General features: G+C 35.1%; 1 protein-coding gene across 2 annotated transcripts; it reads left to right on the top strand.

Moving 5' to 3' along the window:
- Positions 1 to 440: 440 nt before the first annotated feature.
- LOC109219611 lies at positions 441 to 13,675 on the top strand. Of its 2 annotated transcripts, XM_019384079.1 has the most exons (13): positions 441 to 628; positions 736 to 806; positions 7,765 to 8,052; positions 8,148 to 8,247; positions 8,394 to 9,568; positions 10,221 to 10,467; positions 10,555 to 10,758; positions 10,977 to 11,066; positions 11,160 to 11,264; positions 11,356 to 11,820; positions 11,924 to 11,992; positions 12,831 to 12,887; positions 13,393 to 13,675. In XM_019384079.1, exons 6-13 carry the CDS (start codon positions 10,264 to 10,266, stop codon positions 13,399 to 13,401), a joined length of 1,203 nt encoding a protein of 400 aa, XP_019239624.1. In that variant the 5' UTR covers positions 441 to 628; positions 736 to 806; positions 7,765 to 8,052; positions 8,148 to 8,247; positions 8,394 to 9,568; positions 10,221 to 10,263; the 3' UTR covers positions 13,402 to 13,675. The 2 variants fall into 2 exon arrangements, with proteins under 2 accessions (XP_019239624.1, XP_019239625.1); XM_019384080.1 differs by lacking the exons at positions 7,765 to 8,052; positions 8,148 to 8,247 and having other exon boundaries at positions 9,354 to 9,568.
- Positions 13,676 to 17,014: the final 3,339 nt, after the last annotated feature.

Raw genomic sequence — 17,014 nt, 5'->3', positions numbered from 1 at the left:
AATATATGTAGTTTGATAACAATTTTAACACTATTGCATTGTTTATACTTGTAAAACATGTTAGATATTTTTTTTTTTATGAGTTTCCTTAATCGTATGATTTTCTTAAACTTTTAGTGTACTTTCTATATTATATATATATATATATATATATATATTAAAAGTTTTAAATTGGAAATTTTTTTGATTTCTTGAACTAAATAAAATTTAAAGATTCATGAGGCTTACCCCTCCCCCGATATTCAGTGAAATGCCCACATCATATGCCTCGCCTTTTAATAAATTTTTCCGATTTAAAACTTTTAATTAAAATATCAATGTTTAGTCAAAAAATATATTATTACTATTACTTGTTAGATGTTGGATTTAAAGATGAAATATTTAAAAAAAAACAAAAATATATATGAAACCAAGTAACCAACATTTATTGACCACAATTGAGAAAGCTAATTAAGTCATAAGCCTTAGAAGCACGAGGACTCATCCCCTCTCTTCTCTCAAAATCAATTTTGGGTCAAAATGTCAAATTGGGTTTGGAAAAATTTCTCACGTCTGCTCCCTCTTCCCCAAGACTCAAAAGGAGCTATGTATGGAAAGTATTGGAGATTTAGAAGGAAAGATTTTGGCGGTAAGAATTTTGCTTCCCTCCTCCCAATTCTAAAAAATATGGTTTTCCTTCCTTAGTTAGAATTCTACAAAAAACCTAATTTTTGGTATTCCACTATGCTATAATAGATACTTGGAGACGAAAATGGCTGAGGCTTTTGCTGCTGAGATCCACAAAGCTTGTTTTCTACAAATTCAAGGTACCCAATTTAGTTAACAGATATCTTTCTTTTTCTTGGTTGTTCGGATTTGGGTTAACAGATTTCTTTCTTTTTCTTGATTGTTCGGATTTGGGTTATCAATTTTCTGCTATATGTATTGATTGGTAGATTGATTTTGATTTTTTGGGTGGCCAAACAGTGTGTTTCTGGACGTTTGTTGTTTAGTATATTAATAAAGTTGGATATAAAGTTGGATAGGCAACTCTAACTTATTTGGGGATGAGATAGAGTTTGACAAATTGATAGATGGAAAAAAGTTCATTTTTTGGGGGCATTTTTTTTATTTGTTCTGCTTTTTCCATATCTCAAATATGAGATTTTTGTGTTCTAAAAAAACTTACTAGGTTTGTTCTTTCCTAGTTTTTAGGCTCTTCAAGTTTGCTTGCAAAGCATGTTTGTAATACTTAAAACTTCTTTTTTATTGTATATAAGACACCAGCACGATGTTTGTTTAGTGATGAACTTTAACAAGATTATCCAATATCTATAAAGAGTAGTGTTCGCGGGACCCTGAGCATGAAACACATTTAATTAGAATGGAAAAAGCTAGGTCAGAATGAGAGCTTATACTCATCTGCAGGAAAGGATTTGAACTGTTAAAAAAGATCATATATGACTAAATGACAGGGGATGAAGCTTACCTCTAGTAGAAGGTCCTTTGTATTCCTTGTCAAGATCAGATATTGTTAACAAAAATGGATGGAGATTATTTCATATAGAAGGTCTGCATTCATACAGGGCTGCCCTTATCGACCCTACCTGCCCAATTTTTTGGCACTCCAACTTATACTAGATAAATAAAATGCAGGCCTCACAACAAGTTTGTTCGCAATCTAGCAGTAAAGTGGAGAGTTCCACCCATCTGACCTTGTTATTGCTCTCGGTGATGGCACCATCTTGACTTCATGGTGGATTGCCAAGCCACACACAAGTATCATGGCTTCTAAATAGACATACTACACTCAGGCACAATGTTCAACAGTTTTCAGTACATACAAGGGTTTATATAATAACCTATTGAAATACAATAACAAGAAGTATATTTATATAGCATTGCATGTATGCAAGTATATAAGCTACATGTTTTCAACCCAAACTCTACTTCTTTTCATTTTAACAACTCTAGCTTTTGCACCTCTCCCCCATAGTCCCATTTGTGTACTCAAGAAATTCCAAAACATGCAGCAAATAAACTCCAAAATATTCCCACATCAAAGCATGTATGTATAGAAATAATGGTACTATTTAAAAAGATTGGATTAGTATGATCTCATTTACTAGTTCAATCTAAAATAGATCTAAATCAAGTTCAATCAAACATCAATTTGATACTTGTTTTTCAAAAGTTATATTTACTTAAGATGTCAATTATGGTATTCTATAGTCCTATATGCTTAGTTTTGATAAAATATTAAATATTGTGGCGATAGAGTGAACTAGTTTGTAAGATTCACTTGAAAAAATAAAGAAACTACATGTGTTTTTTGCCATGCTAGATGAATACATTTGTATAGTCATTAGTAAAGTGTATACATTATAATATATATTCGTAGTCTGTGATATAATCTTTCTAGTTTCTATCTATAAGTACTCTTTTTTAGCTGATTTTTTTGCTATATGTATAGGTTATTCTTAATGGATAAGAGTTGGATAAACATATTGAATAGGAATGATCCTCTGTATGAGAATGGAGCCAAAAAGTTTCTTCATTTTGCTTCATTAGATAGGCCTAATGCATCTGAAATCTTGTGTCCATATCGGAAGTGTCGTAATATGAAATTTATCTTGAAAGAGTTGATTGTTGAACATATTGTGGTTGATTGATTTCTACCTAGTTACGTTAATTGGATTTTTCATGGTGAGGCATCATCTTCATCAATGTCTGTGGATAGATTAGATAGAGGTGATGAGATACATGGCTTGTTGCATGATGCTTTTGGAGTTCCTCCTACTACCGACTTTATTAATATAGACACTCATGGTGATAGTTTTGGTGGGTCAAATCAACATAATGTGGGATTTGATAAGAAAACTGAAAAGTTTTTTAATTTATTGAAAGAAGCTGAGCGTGAATTATATCCCGGAAGCAAATATTCACTTCTTTATTTTCTTGTTCGTCTATTACATTTAAAGTGTCTCAATGGGTGGAGTAACAATTCATTTTCCATGTTGTTAGAGTTGTTAAAAGATGTGTTTCCTGAAGGTGAAATATTACCTAAGTCCTTTAATGATGCAAAAAAATTTATTAAAGATTTATGACTTGAATACAAAAAATACACGCGTGTGCAAATGATTGTATGATTTATTGGGGTGACACAAAAGATCAAACTGATTGTAAGTTTTGCAAAGCTCCAAGATACAAACAATTTGTAGGTGAATCTGGTAGTTTAGAAACCTTAAAGATTCCAGCAAAGGTGTTTAGATACTTCCGATTGATACCGAGGCTTCAAAGATTATTCATGTCATCTAAAACATCTACTGATATGAGATGGCATGCGGAAGGTCGCACTAAAGACGGGGTAATGCGACATCCTGCTGATAGTATTGCTTGGAGAAAATTTGATGAATTGCATCAAGATTTTTCTCAAGATCCTCGAAATGTTAGACTTGGATTGGCTTCAGATGGATTTAATCCATTCAAGTCTATGTCTATCTCACATAGCACATGGCCAGTTGTCTTGGTTCCATATAACTTGCCACCTTGGTTGTGCATGAAGCAACCATACATGATATTATCAATGATTATTGATGGCCCTCATGCACCAGGCAATGATATTGATGTCTATCTACGACCGTTAATTGATGAGTTAAAAGAATTGTGGGTTGGTGTTGACACTTATGATGCGTCAAAGAATCATATGTTTCAAATGCGTGCTTCATTGCTTTGGACAGTCAGTGATTTTCCAGCACTAGGTAACTTATCAGAGTATGTGTGNACTAGGTAACTTATCAGGATATGGTGTGAAAACAAGATATGCTTGTCCATGTTGTCTGGCCAAGACTAAATTTTTGAGATTGAAATATGGGCGAAAATATTGCTTCATGTCGCACAGGCATTGGTTACCCCATGGGCACAAGTTTCGAAAAGATAAAGTTTCTGTCACGACCCCAATCCCCGGTCGTGATGGCGCCCAACACAGTGCTAGGCAAGTCCGACCAACTCAACATTTTCAATCCCTCATTTAAAGTTCATTGCCAATTGACAGGATTTAAATACCAAATTAACATAATTATAATTCTGTAACAGTAGATAAAATATGCGGAAATCAAGAAATATCACTACAAAGCCCACCGATCTGGTGTCACGAGTCAAGAGCCTCTAATACAAGTCTGGGAAAACAGCCTAACCAAAAGATAGTCTAAAATGCTGAAAGTAAAGAGGACAGAGGGAGAAATCGGGTCTGCGAACGCCAAGCAGCTACCTCGATGACTCCGGTGAGATCTGAATAGCAGCAATAGCTCAATCTACGCCTCCGGAATACCTGTATCTGCACGCATGGTGCAGGGAGTAAAGTGAGTACTCCGACTCAGTGAGTAATAGCAATAAATAATGACTGACGGAAGGAAATCTCGTAAAAAGCACTAAGCAGTTCTATATCAAAGCAGTAAGAACATTTAAACAGCAACTGAATGAAGAAACCATATAAAATCCTTTAAGCCAGTACTCAACTCATTTACTCCTCACGATAAAAAATCATAATTATACCGCTGCGGCGTGCAGCCCGATCCATATAGTATACTGTTGCGACGTGCAGCCCGATCCATATATATATATATGCTACTGCGGCGTGCAGCCCGATCCAATAATAATAGTCGACTGCGCTCACTGGGGGTGTGCAGACTCCGGAGGGGCTCCTTCAGCCCAAGCGCTATACTACTGCAGCGTGCAGTCCGATCCATATAAATATACTGCTGCGGCGTGCAACCCAATCCAATAATATACTGCTGCGGCGTGCAGCCCGATCCGTATAAATATATATACTGCTGCGGCGTGCAACCCGATCCAATACATATCAAATACCCTCACAATGGGGTTCTCAACCCCTCTCAGTCAATATAAACTTAGCCCCTCGGGCATACTAAGGTAGGATAGGGACTCCAGCCCACATGTTACTCTCATTTTTGGTTTAGCTATTTAGAGCTAGTTCGTATTTTATTAAGTGATTAGAAACATGACTGAGGGTACGATTTTTTACCGAGTAAAGTGAGGTTGATCAGTACAAATACCCCTAAGGGTTCTACAGGTTGGCACAAGGCCCCAATCATGGCAACTAGCCCAAACTAAAATTATATTAATTAAGTCTCAGTCAAAATACCATAGAATCAGCAATCGGGATGGACCAAGTCCAAATTCCCAGCAGTAATGGACCCCGCGCTCATCATGCGGCGTGTGTCTCACCTCAACATAGCACTACGTTGTGCAAATTCGGGGTTTCAAACCCTCAGGACATCATTTATAACCATTACTTACCTCAAGCTGGCCAAAGTCCTAGCTCGCTATGCCCCTGCCTCGCAAATCAACCTCCTCGCGCGTCGAATCTGGCCAAAACCACAACGAATACGTTACAATAGGCTAAGGGAATATAACCCAATCGAAAAGACTCGAAAAACATCGAAATTCACGAAGTTGGCAAAACCCGAGCCCCGGACCCACTTCTCGAAAAATCAGAAAATTGACATCACGGATTCCTCATCTCACCACGAGTCTATACATATCAAATTTACCAAATCAGAGTCCATTTGACCCCTCAAATTCCATTTTGAAATACCAAATTCCCAAGCCCTAGCTTTACCCTCTTTTGATGAATTTCCACAAATTTCCATGTTAATTCTACCATAATTTCATGTATTTAGGCCAAGGAACTTACCTCCAATCACACCTTGTCGAAATCCCCCTTCAATTCCGTCCAAGAGCTCTCAAGTTGCTTAAAAATGGTGGAAATAAACTAAGCTTCACGGAACAAAAATGAACATTAAAACCCTTCTGCTAACAGGGATTTCCGCTTCTGCGGTCCCTATTTCCGCACCCGCGCTACCGCTTCTGCGGTTACATTTCCGCTTCTGCGGATCCTCACTTAAAAGCATAGACCGCTTCTGCGGCCACCTTCTGCATCTGCGGACACCGCATGCGCGATCAAACTTCCGCTTCTGCGGAAACACCCGACTTTGACCCCTTCGGTTCTGCGACTCACGAACCGCATCTGCGGCCAGGCAGATGCGATTTTCCTTCCGCATCTGCAGCTTCTCCCTTCCAGGCCTAGAACCGCACCTGCGATAAATCCTCCGCACCTGCGGCTCCGCATCTGCGGTTCCTTTCCGCAGATGCGGAAATACCAGATACCAGGTGCCTTCAACAGTCTCCAAACTCCAAATTTCATCCCGTAGCCATCCGAAATCATCCCGAGGCCCCCGGGACCTCAACCAAAAGCACCAACATATCCCAAAACATCACACAAACTTGTTCCAATCATCAAAACACCTCAAACAACACCAAAATCATCAATTCTCATCGGATTCAAGCCTAAGTTCTTCCAAAACTTCCGAAACACGCATTCGATCAAAAATCCAACCAAATCACCTCCGAATCACCTGAAATTTTGTACACACATCCCAAATCACCTAACGAAGCTACTGCAACTCTCGGAATTCCATTCCGACCCTCGGATCAAAATCTCACCTACTAACCGGAATTCGCCAAAATACTATCTTCGCCAATTCAAGCCTATTTCTACACCGGACCTCCAAAATCAATTCCGATCACACTCCTAAGTCACAAATCATCCCCTGAAGCTAACCGAATCACCGAAAATCACATCCGAGCCCTCTAACTCATAGGTCAACGTCCGGTTGACTTTCCAAAATAAGCCTTTCTTAAAGAGACTAAGTGTCTCATTTCCATCCAAAATCAATCCAAATCAACTCATTCACCCAAGACTCATATAATAAAACATAAGGAAGCAGAAAATGGGAGAAACGGGGCGGTAACTCACGTGACGACGGGCCGGGTCGTCACAGTTTCGTTTGATGGTTTTAAGGAGTTAGAGGCAACACCTAAATATTTGTCAGGTATTGAAGTTCTTGAGCAATTGAAAGGTATTAAAAATAAATTCGGAAAACATCTATCGGCCAAATCCAATAAAAGAAAATGGAAGAATTCTGATCATGTTGACGATGCCATGTTGCAATATTTATGGAAGAAGAAGTGCATATTTTTTGAGTTAGACTACTGGAAAGACAATATGATTCGTCATAATCTTGACACAATGCATATTGAAAAGAATGTATTTGACAATATATTCTGGACATTACTAAATGTTGACGGGAAAGGAAAAGATAATCTGAATTCTCGTTTGGATTTACAAGAGATGGGGATTCGAAAGGCTTTGCACCCTAAAAAAAGAGCTAATGGCAAATACTATCTACCTCCGGCCTATTTCACTTTGAGCAATGCACCAAAAGATATGATCTTACAATTTTTAAGAGATGTGAAAGTACCAGATGGATATGCTTCAAATATATCACGTTGTGTTGATCTTATGCAACGCACTGTGCATGGATTGAAGAGTCATGACTGTCATATTTTAATGCAACAACTCCTTCCTATTGCTTTGCGAGGTCTCCTTCCAATGAATGTCCTTAAGCCAATGATCGAATTAAGTAATTTTTTTAGGGGCATTTGTTCAACAGTTATGAACATAGGTGAATTAGAAAATCTCCAAGATCGAGTTGCAATAACTCTTTGTCATTTGGAGAGAATTTTTCCTCCATCTTTTTTTGATATCATGGAACATCTAGTCATCCATTTAGCTGAAGAAGAAAAGATTGGTGGACCTCCACAATATCGTTCAATGTGGGCATTTGAAAGGTACCATTTCGTTATTCTTATTATTGTACTTATGAAGTATTATATTGAACTATAATATTATTTATTATTTAGGTACTTGCTTACTCTTAAAAATTATGTGAGGAGTAGAAGCCATCCAGAAGGTTTAATTGCAGAGGGATATTGGATAGAAGAGTGCATGACATTCTGCTCAAGATATCTACATGATGTGGAGTCACAGTTAAATCGGCCTTTAAGAAATTATGGTTTGTATAGTGAGATTCCAAATCAAGAGGGTCGTCAGTCAACTAAAATAGACGGGTTTACGCTTGATGACATTACGCATGCCCAAGCACACATATATGTTTTATTTAATTCTGCTACCATAACGCCATATCGCGAGTAAGTATTCAATAATATTCCGCTTTATAATTAATTATTAAGTAATGATATTTATAATTTCTTTTATTAAGATTTCATGTGTTTTACTTTTGCAGTGAGCATATAAAAGAAATCAAGAAGCAAAATCCTCGTCTATCAAGCCATGATGTGGATCAAATTCACAATGAAAAATTTCACATATGGTTTAGAAAACATGTAATTGTGAACCAGCTAAAATGCTTTTATACACACACACACTATATATATATATATATATATATATATATATATATATATATATATATATATATATATATATATATTATAATATCAATTTTTAATTAGTTCTTGCTTATTTATAGGTTGAGAAGATACATAAGGCAGGTGAGCAAATACCAGAAGAAATTCAAAATCTAGCTATTGGCCCATCAAAGCAAGCAAAAAGGATGAAAGGATATATAAGTAATGGAGTTAGATACTTAACAAAGTCTCGTGATGCAAAGCTGAAAACACAAAATAGTGGAGTTATGGTAAAGACTGCCACTCAGAGCTATGCAAGCGCAAGAGACAGAAATCCCATATTAGCAGAAGTCACCTTTTATGGAATTCTCACAGACATAATTGAGTTGTATTATACCGCAAACCTCAAGTTTATACTATTTAGATGCGAATGGGTGGACAACAAAAAGGGGCTTATTGTGGAAGATGATTACTCTTGTTAATTTTTCTCAGCTACTCTACAAAAGGAAGCACCCGTCAAATGAACCTTTCATCTTTGCTTCTCAAGCTCAACAGGTGTTTTATGTCCATCATCCAATGGCAAAAGAATGACAGATTGTAGTTGAAATTAAACCAAGAGGTTTTTATAATTTAGGTGAAAACAAACCAGCAAATGAGCAAATGGAAGAGCACATGGAATTGTGGCCCGAACAACAACTGGATGATACTATATTTGAAAACGAAGAGGATATTAAATGGGTTAGAGAAGGTGTTTCGGGAATAGAAATTGACCCGCTTACTTTGGAAAGTATTGAAACATATGATGAAGAAGATAACATATCTTAGTTACTTTTATTATTTTTGTCACTATTTTAGTAAAAGATTGTTATTAAACATAGATCATCGAGTTGGGGAATTCTTATTATGCTTTTTAGTTGTTTAAATTTCACATGCGTATACGTCTTTTTGTTTGGCCTGCTAGTTTTGATATTATTTTATACGTCTGGATAGTAGAATTCTCTTTTTATTTATTATTTATCGTGAATGGGGGACTCATTACACATAGTATGCCCGATCAGCTAATTTTTTTTTCAATTTTGCAGAAACTATAATTTTTGAGCAACTTTGTTGTGATGGCAAGAAAAAGACAGAAATTCCAGTCAAAAAATGCTTCTGCCTGATTTTTCGGAGCAACAAGAAGAACAAATGGGCGGTGCGGCGATGCCTCAACCACCTCAAAACTGACCACAAAATGAAGGACAAGCTATCCGATCTGCTAAATCAAGAAATGATTCACATGAAACAGAAAATTTCCCAGGTACTTTTTCTGTATAACTGAGTGTATAACACGCTTATTCTGTGTGTTGCGCTCCACTATTTCTGGTTGTTAATAATTGAAGTGTTGTACTTTACACTATGGATATACTACAAAGTAATCTGTCCAGGATTAATAAAATGCTATTTACGAGTGTCACGTATAATTACTCTTTTTTAACCAAAAAAGAAAAAAAGAAATAAGAAAGAGATGTTAGTTGGGTGAAGATTCTAATTGTAAAGACTTTTCAGTAGTTCATTTCTTATTAAGAAAAAAGAAATTGAATGTTTCACTGTTGTTCAGTGTTTTGACTACTTTCAACAGCAAATTATATTTGTTTCTGGAAATTAACGTTGGTACTTAAGTATGCAATTAGCCAATTGTGTTCTTTTCCTAAATTTCTTTTGGAGCAAAAAGATCTAGAGTGTGATTTTCTGATGTAATTTTCGATAGAGCATAACCAAAGGGGAGTGCTCCCTAATTATTATCAAAGGAGGTGCTTTAACAGTCTCTATGGTGCAACTCTCCAAGACGAATAACAAGTTTACTTTCTTTTTAAATCTGCCTTCCTCCTAATGCAACTAGTCTGCAGTACAGTGACGTTGCTACCTTACTAGTTATGGATGACTCTCTTTTTTATATTTGGTCATTGCAGACTCTAGTGCTAATGAAGAGCAATCTAAGCGACCTGTCCTACTATGATGCACTCAGGATGGGGAAAAGATGGTGGCATTTTACATGTTGAGTTGAATAATCTTAGTCAAGCTATTGGACCTGATGCAGCTAGATTGAGTTCAAAACTTGGAGTCATAGCAAGAAATGGCATTTTAGCTCCTTTAAATCATAAAGATTGGAGGCTTGTGCCTAAACTGTACAAGAATAGGATATGGGCTCATATTAAGGTGCTTAGAAAATAAAAAAAAGGTTATATACTAAGATGCTTATTGATTTTATGCTTTTATACATGTGTTATATGTTAATGTTTGTAGGAAAATACTGATGCAACCGAGGATATGAGATGTATGTTGATGATATCGGTTGGATCTAAATGGAAAGAATGGAAGCATGAAGCAAAAATGATTGGTTATGAGCCATACAACAACGATATCGAGCGCTTAGCTAAACGTCCAGACAGGGTAGAAGAAGACCAGTGGCGTGCATTAGTTCATTATTGGAGCTCTAATGAAGCAAAGGTATTCTCCGAGCATCAAGCATCTTCTTCTCTTGCCCTTAGCACACGCTATTAGCGCATTCCGTATGCGGATTATACTTTTTCCTCTAAATATTTTTATGCTTTTCCTCTGTAATCCTTCTTACCTTTACTCTTTTTTCTTTTAAAAGTTTTATTCTTTGGTCTGATATTTGGCCATGGATTATCTCTAACATATAAAATTACGTGCAACTTTTCTAGGAAAAGACCGTGAGGAACAAAGAAAGTCGAAGGAAGTTGAGTATGCCACACACATCAGGAAGAAAAAGTCATTCTCAAATTATAGATGATGTATGCCATATTTACTATAAGCTTTCTGCAATTTATATATCAATACTTATTTTCTTGAATATATTTGTTATAAATTTTTTACTATTTAAACAGATGACAAAGAAGAATGGTGTAAAACCAAGTCGTATCGAGGTATTCAAAGAAACACATACGAGAAAGAATAAACAACCAGTAAATGAGATAGCTGATGAAACTATGGTAAATTCCCATTCTTTATGGATATGAATTACTTTCTTTCGAATATAAAATTTTATTAACTTTGTACTGTTTTACCTTTTCTTTCCAAAAGAAAGAAATGGATGAACTTGCTAAGGTGTATCCCGAGTTAAATGTCCCAGGAAGTGCTCCCAATGATGTGTATGCACAGGTTATGGGACCAGACACTTATGGAAATGTTCGAACTTTAGGAAAAGGAGCAACTCCAAGTTTTGTTTATGGCCCTACATATAAGCGATCCCAGGCTGAGCAAAGAGATTTTGATAGAAGGGTTGAGATAGAAGTTCAAAAAGCTACCTCCGCTATGCAAATTGCAATGGAAGAAAAATTGTCTGAAGCAAAAGAAGAAATAGAAGCGACTGAGAAAAAGTTATTTGAAGCAAAAGAAGAAATAAAAGCGTTGGGGGAAAAAATGTTAGAAGCATCAAAGGATATGGATGCAAAAATAGAGGATAAAGTAAAGCTGGGTATACATGCATATCTAGAATCATTGGGTATTACTATTGGCTCAATTAAGAAATTATCTAGTGATGTGCAGGTAAAAAATATTGTGCTCTTTAGCAAAAATTTATTGTATTTAAGATAATCTTGTAATTTAGTTTTTTTTTTTTAATTGTAGTAATCTTCCTCTTTTGTGATAGGTTTCTGATAACTCAATGGACGATCACCAACAATCACTCTCACTCGTTTCACTTGTTCACACAAAGATGGTGAGTTTGTAAACTCATTTTAACTAAATCTTTTTCTGCATACATTCGAAGAGTATAGTTTTAACTATGCCAGTTTTCACTTTTGTTACGTAAAGCTTCAAAATAGCATTTTAAAGTATAGGGGCTATTTTAGAGTAAAAAAGTTTATGAGTATGTCCTCTCAAGGATGGAGTTCCATTTTTTGTTAATTGATAAGATTCCCATCAAGCATGATTTTACCCTCCTACATAAGGTATTTAGCCTCTTGTAGAACCTGGAAGATTTTCCTGCTTTACCAGAATTTAAAGGTGCTCATCTACATGCACAAAACTGTCTTAGTGAGTTGATCCAAGTGGCACATACGGCTGCCCCTGTTAGCCAAGGTAGAAGGACCAACATTTAAATGCTAAATTATTTTCTCACTGAAGGCCTATCTTGTTCGTTACTAACTGTTATATCAATTTCTGTTGTGTAAAAATGCTACAAGCACTCATGAAGTGATGCTTAATCTGTCTAAGTTTTCTCCTTCTAACAGCCAATTCTATGTCATATTCTACAAAGCAGAAATACCTATTTGTGTGAATGATTTATTTTTTGGCCTAAGCTTTCAGGATTACCTATTTAAGAAAATAGTTGATGGCTTGGATATAGTATTCATTCTAATCAGCAAGTTACTTGGCATAATCACTTCTTTGTTAGATCTTTCACAAACTAGTTCGTCGTTATCAGATGTTGGTTTTTTCTAATCAGCAAGTTACTTGGCATAATCACTTCTGTGTTTTTATGTCTTTTATTCATAATTTTTTAAGTTGTAAATTTTGTAAACTACTAGAGTAACCAATCTAATATTTCTTTTCAGGTTAACATAATCAAGAAGACTGGAGTTAGTGAAGTTGGCACAAAGAAAAAGAAGCGGGTAAGTTTGAAAAAATTACAAGGTTCTTGTTCCTCCTTTTCAAAGGGAGAAACCCTTCATGTTATAGTTTGCAAAACTTATATAACATTCATTAGTTTTCATCTCAGTATACAATTTACAGAAACTAATATTTCAGAATTCAACCCTCCCCTCTCCCACCCTGTTTCTGCTTCAGTCTCGAAGAAAAATAAAAACTAAAAGAGTAGGGAATGATTTTCTTAAGTGCAAGATGAATTGAGAATAGCTGAACATTTTCTTTTCCTTGGCAAAGAGTGAAATTGTGTTTTGTACTGGACACCATTTTTCTAGTACAAGATGATTTTCTTATGTTGTCTGTTTCTTTCTCTTTTCAGTTGCTAGTATTACATTCATTATCAATTTGTTTCTCTGTTAGAACATGAACATGTTATTATTTTTGGTATTCCAATTGTTTTAGAGGAGGAAAGAATTCACTTTATTATAAAGGGATAATTCTTTTTTTTTTTCTTTGTGACCTCTTGTGCAGCATTCTTGAAGGAAGTGATGTCAATTACTGTCAGTGAAAAGCTTGACTGTGGACAGTTGGTTTTATAAGATTTAGTCTAGAAGTTGAGGAAAATTAATTTGAATTAGGAGTAATCTTAAAGTACTTACATATTGAAATTACTATCTTTTATGATTTAGTTGGATTTGTGTTTTACATGAGAACAAATCATTTGATTTGACATTATTTATCTTGTAATAAGTACGTTTTATATTGCTACTTTGTTCTTTGGTTACTGTGTTAAAAGATATTTGATATACATTTATTTCATGTTTGTTATATAAGTTGATATTTGTAAATGCAAATGTGTTCATGATGAAACTAAACAGAGCATTATTATTTACATTCTAAAAAATATGATATCGATATTAATTTAAGTGTCAAACATTTAATGCGATATTTTGCTATGTTGTAAAAGATATGTCACTAAACTTTTTTTAATGACATTCACATAAAATGGAAACGACATTTTGTATATGTTGTGAATTTTCTTAGTGACATTTACGAAAATGTCGAAAATTTCAATACGACATTTTGTAAAGATCATATGTAAATGTCGTATTTTTCAGTAACATTAATCTAATTGTCGAAAATTTTAAGTGACATTTCCTATATGTTGTAAACTAAATGTCGTAACATTCTTACCGATATTTACCTAAATATCGTAAATTAAATGTCATAAATTTCTTATTGACATTTACATAAATGTTGCAAACTAAGTGTCGTAAATTTCTTATTGACATTTACCTAAATGTTGTAAAATAAGTGTCATAATTTCTTACTGACATTTACCTAAATATCGTAAAGTAAATGTCATAATTTCTTACCGATATTTACCTAAATGTCGGAAAATTACCGACATTAAAATTAACGACATTTGATGCAAATGTAAATTAAATGTCGGCAAATAAATTTGTGACATTTAAACAGCTTAATACGACATTTATTAAATGTCGTCATATCTCCACTTTCTTGTAGTAGGAAATTGCAGCTTTAGGAGTACCAAAGTCAATGCATTCATATATTTTTTTTGTTTCAATATTTTATGTAAAATAAAGTATATATTAAGCAACAACAGGAAAAAAGATACTATAAATTCGTATTTTGTAATGTAAGATATTAGGAAGTATTGCAACTAAGGAAATAATAATTTTTAGTTTTTAATGATTGAATATGTACATACTTATATAGAAGGACGAAACTACTTATTTTTCGCATTCTGGATGGTATATGTGATATTTTTAATGGGTAATGTCTTTTTGATATTATTCAATTGACTTAAGTTATATGTCCTAACGATATAATGAATTTTTACACTATTGATCTAATTAAACCTTGTATAACAAGTTACTCACCGTGCATTAAAGATTATCGTCAATGTTATTAGATAAGCTACTTGTTGTGTTTAAGTGAGCATTTGGACATAAGCATTATAAAATTTCGTAAAAAAAGTGGGAAAAAAAATTTAAGTAAAAATAATAGTTGAAAATTAGAGTTATGTTTGGACATGAATACAATTTTGGGTTGTTTTTGAATTTTTGTAAGTGATCTGAAGTGAATTTTTTTGAAACATAGTGTTTTTGTAATAAAATAATAAAAGAACAAGAACAATATTGCAGAGAAAGAGAGAGAGGGAATTCTTATTGAATTTTGGGATGAATTACAATGGAATAGAACCCTCTATTTATAGGGAGATGGTGTCTTAGCCACCAAGTAATAAACCGTAGAATCTCTCTAAATATAGACATTCACCATAAATAGAACTCTATTTATAACAGTTTTAGAGTTTTTCAAATTTTTGAAATATTTCAGAATTTATTTTTAAGTGAAAATTGAAAATTTCATGGGCAAACACTGATTTTGGAAAAAAATAAAATATTTTCGAAAAAAAGTGATTTTTTTTATGGGAACGGGCCCTAAGTCTAGACATTGCATTGCACTATAGTAAAATCCCCTTCCAAGCTAAACTCCTAAGTCCCTTGAAAACTTGTTTATGGGCCTCGCAAGTAACATGGCTTTTCTGAGAAGTGGCATGGGGTGGCCAGTTTTGACCCTTCTATTTAATGTGTAGTCAGTGTATTAAATTTGGTGCACAAATAGTCATTACGTTGTCAAAATGAACTTCAAAAGACATTTTTTCGCTTCTAAAATAGTGCTAATCTTCGCTTGAAGCCTCAAGCTTGAGAGGTTCTTCAATGGAGGAAGTTTCTAGAGAGGAGAAGAAGAGAGCATTTCATAGGCAAAATGAAAGCTATTGTTTCATTAGGTATTGTGCAAGGTCGTTATATACAAGACTTCCATTAACCGACTAGCTAATTAACTTAACCAATAAAACACTGCCATGTCATCATTACAAAATAACAATTACAACTAACAGCTAGCTAACTAAAGATTAACTAACAAACTAACAATTACAAGTCATAATACTCCCCCTCAAGCTGGAGGGTGCAAGATGTTTAGCGGACCAAGCTTGCCTAAGAGAAATAGATGTTGAGCTTGACACAACCCTTTTGTGGACAGATCAGCTAACTTGTCTCGAGTGTTCACATAGACTGTTTTGACGACACCATTTTTTATCTTATCTCAAATGAAATGCCAGTCAATCTCTATATGCTTGGTACGTTCGTGAATTATGGGATTGGCTGCTATTTGCATAGCAGATTTGCTGTCACTGAAGACTGTAATAGGAACTTGAATGGCAACTCCCAGCTCCTTAAACAGGCCTAACAACCAAGTCACCTCTGCTACAGTTGAAGCCATGCCTCGATACTCAGTCTCAGCAGAACTTCTAGACACTATCTGTTGTTTCTTGGATATCCAAGAGATCAAGGAATCTCCAAATTTAATCACGTAACCTGTAACTGACCTGCGTGTATTGGGGCAGGCAGCCCAATCTGAATCACACCAACAACTTAACTCAGTCACAGCCCCTGTCTTCAGCCACATACCTTGACCTGGAGCATTCTTTAAGTATCTAACCACTCTAAGTGCAGCTTCCCAGTATAATCTTTTAGGCTGATGCATGAATTGACTCAAGGTTTGAATCACATAACTGATGCCTTGCCTTATGATTGTAACATACATAAGTTTCCCAATTAGCTTTTGGTACAGAGTAGCATCCTGTAATATCACATCTCCAACAATGCCAATGGCTTTGTCATACTCCACTGTAGTCAACTTCAAATTGATTTCTATAGGAGTGATAGTAGCTTTGGCTACACTGAGGCCCATATCAGAGATTAACTCAAGCACATATTTTCTTTGGTTTAAGATAACACCAGCTTTGGACCTAAGGACCTCAATTCCCAAGAAATATCTGAGTTAACCTAGGTCTTTCAGCTTGAATCTCTAATGAAGCACTTGCTTGGATTCAGTGATCAAATCTGCACTACTACTTGTAATGAGTAGGTCATCTACATAGACCAGGATAACCACCATACCACCCTTCTTCCTCAAGGTGAACAGAGAATAATCATGACTACTCTGAGTGAAGCCTGCATCAAGCAATGCCTATGTTAGCTTAATGTGCCTAGAGGCTTGTTTAAGTCCATATAAAGACTTAAGTAATCTGCAAACCTTTTGCTCCCCCTGCCTTCTAAAACCT

Source organism: Nicotiana attenuata, unplaced genomic scaffold (assembly GCF_001879085.1).
Source record: "Nicotiana attenuata strain UT unplaced genomic scaffold, NIATTr2, whole genome shotgun sequence".
In the NCBI taxonomy this organism is placed as follows: domain Eukaryota; kingdom Viridiplantae; phylum Streptophyta; class Magnoliopsida; order Solanales; family Solanaceae; genus Nicotiana; species Nicotiana attenuata.
Note: the sequence above shows the minus strand (reverse complement) of the source record. Positions and strands in the feature narration are given on the sequence as shown.

What these genes read in the sequence shown, in the direction of transcription:
- LOC109219611 (XM_019384080.1), top strand. Translation starts at nt 10,264, where the DNA reads ATGATGCACTCAGGATGGGGAAAAGATGGTGGCATTTTACATGTTGAG. An exon ending in GGAGCTCTAATGAAGCAAAG is followed by an intron (nt 10,759 to 10,976) that starts GTATTCTCCGAG and finishes CAACTTTTCTAG; the next exon opens with GAAAAGACCGTGAGGAACAA. An exon ending in ATTCTCAAATTATAGATGAT is followed by an intron (nt 11,067 to 11,159) that starts GTATGCCATATT and finishes CTATTTAAACAG; the next exon opens with ATGACAAAGAAGAATGGTGT.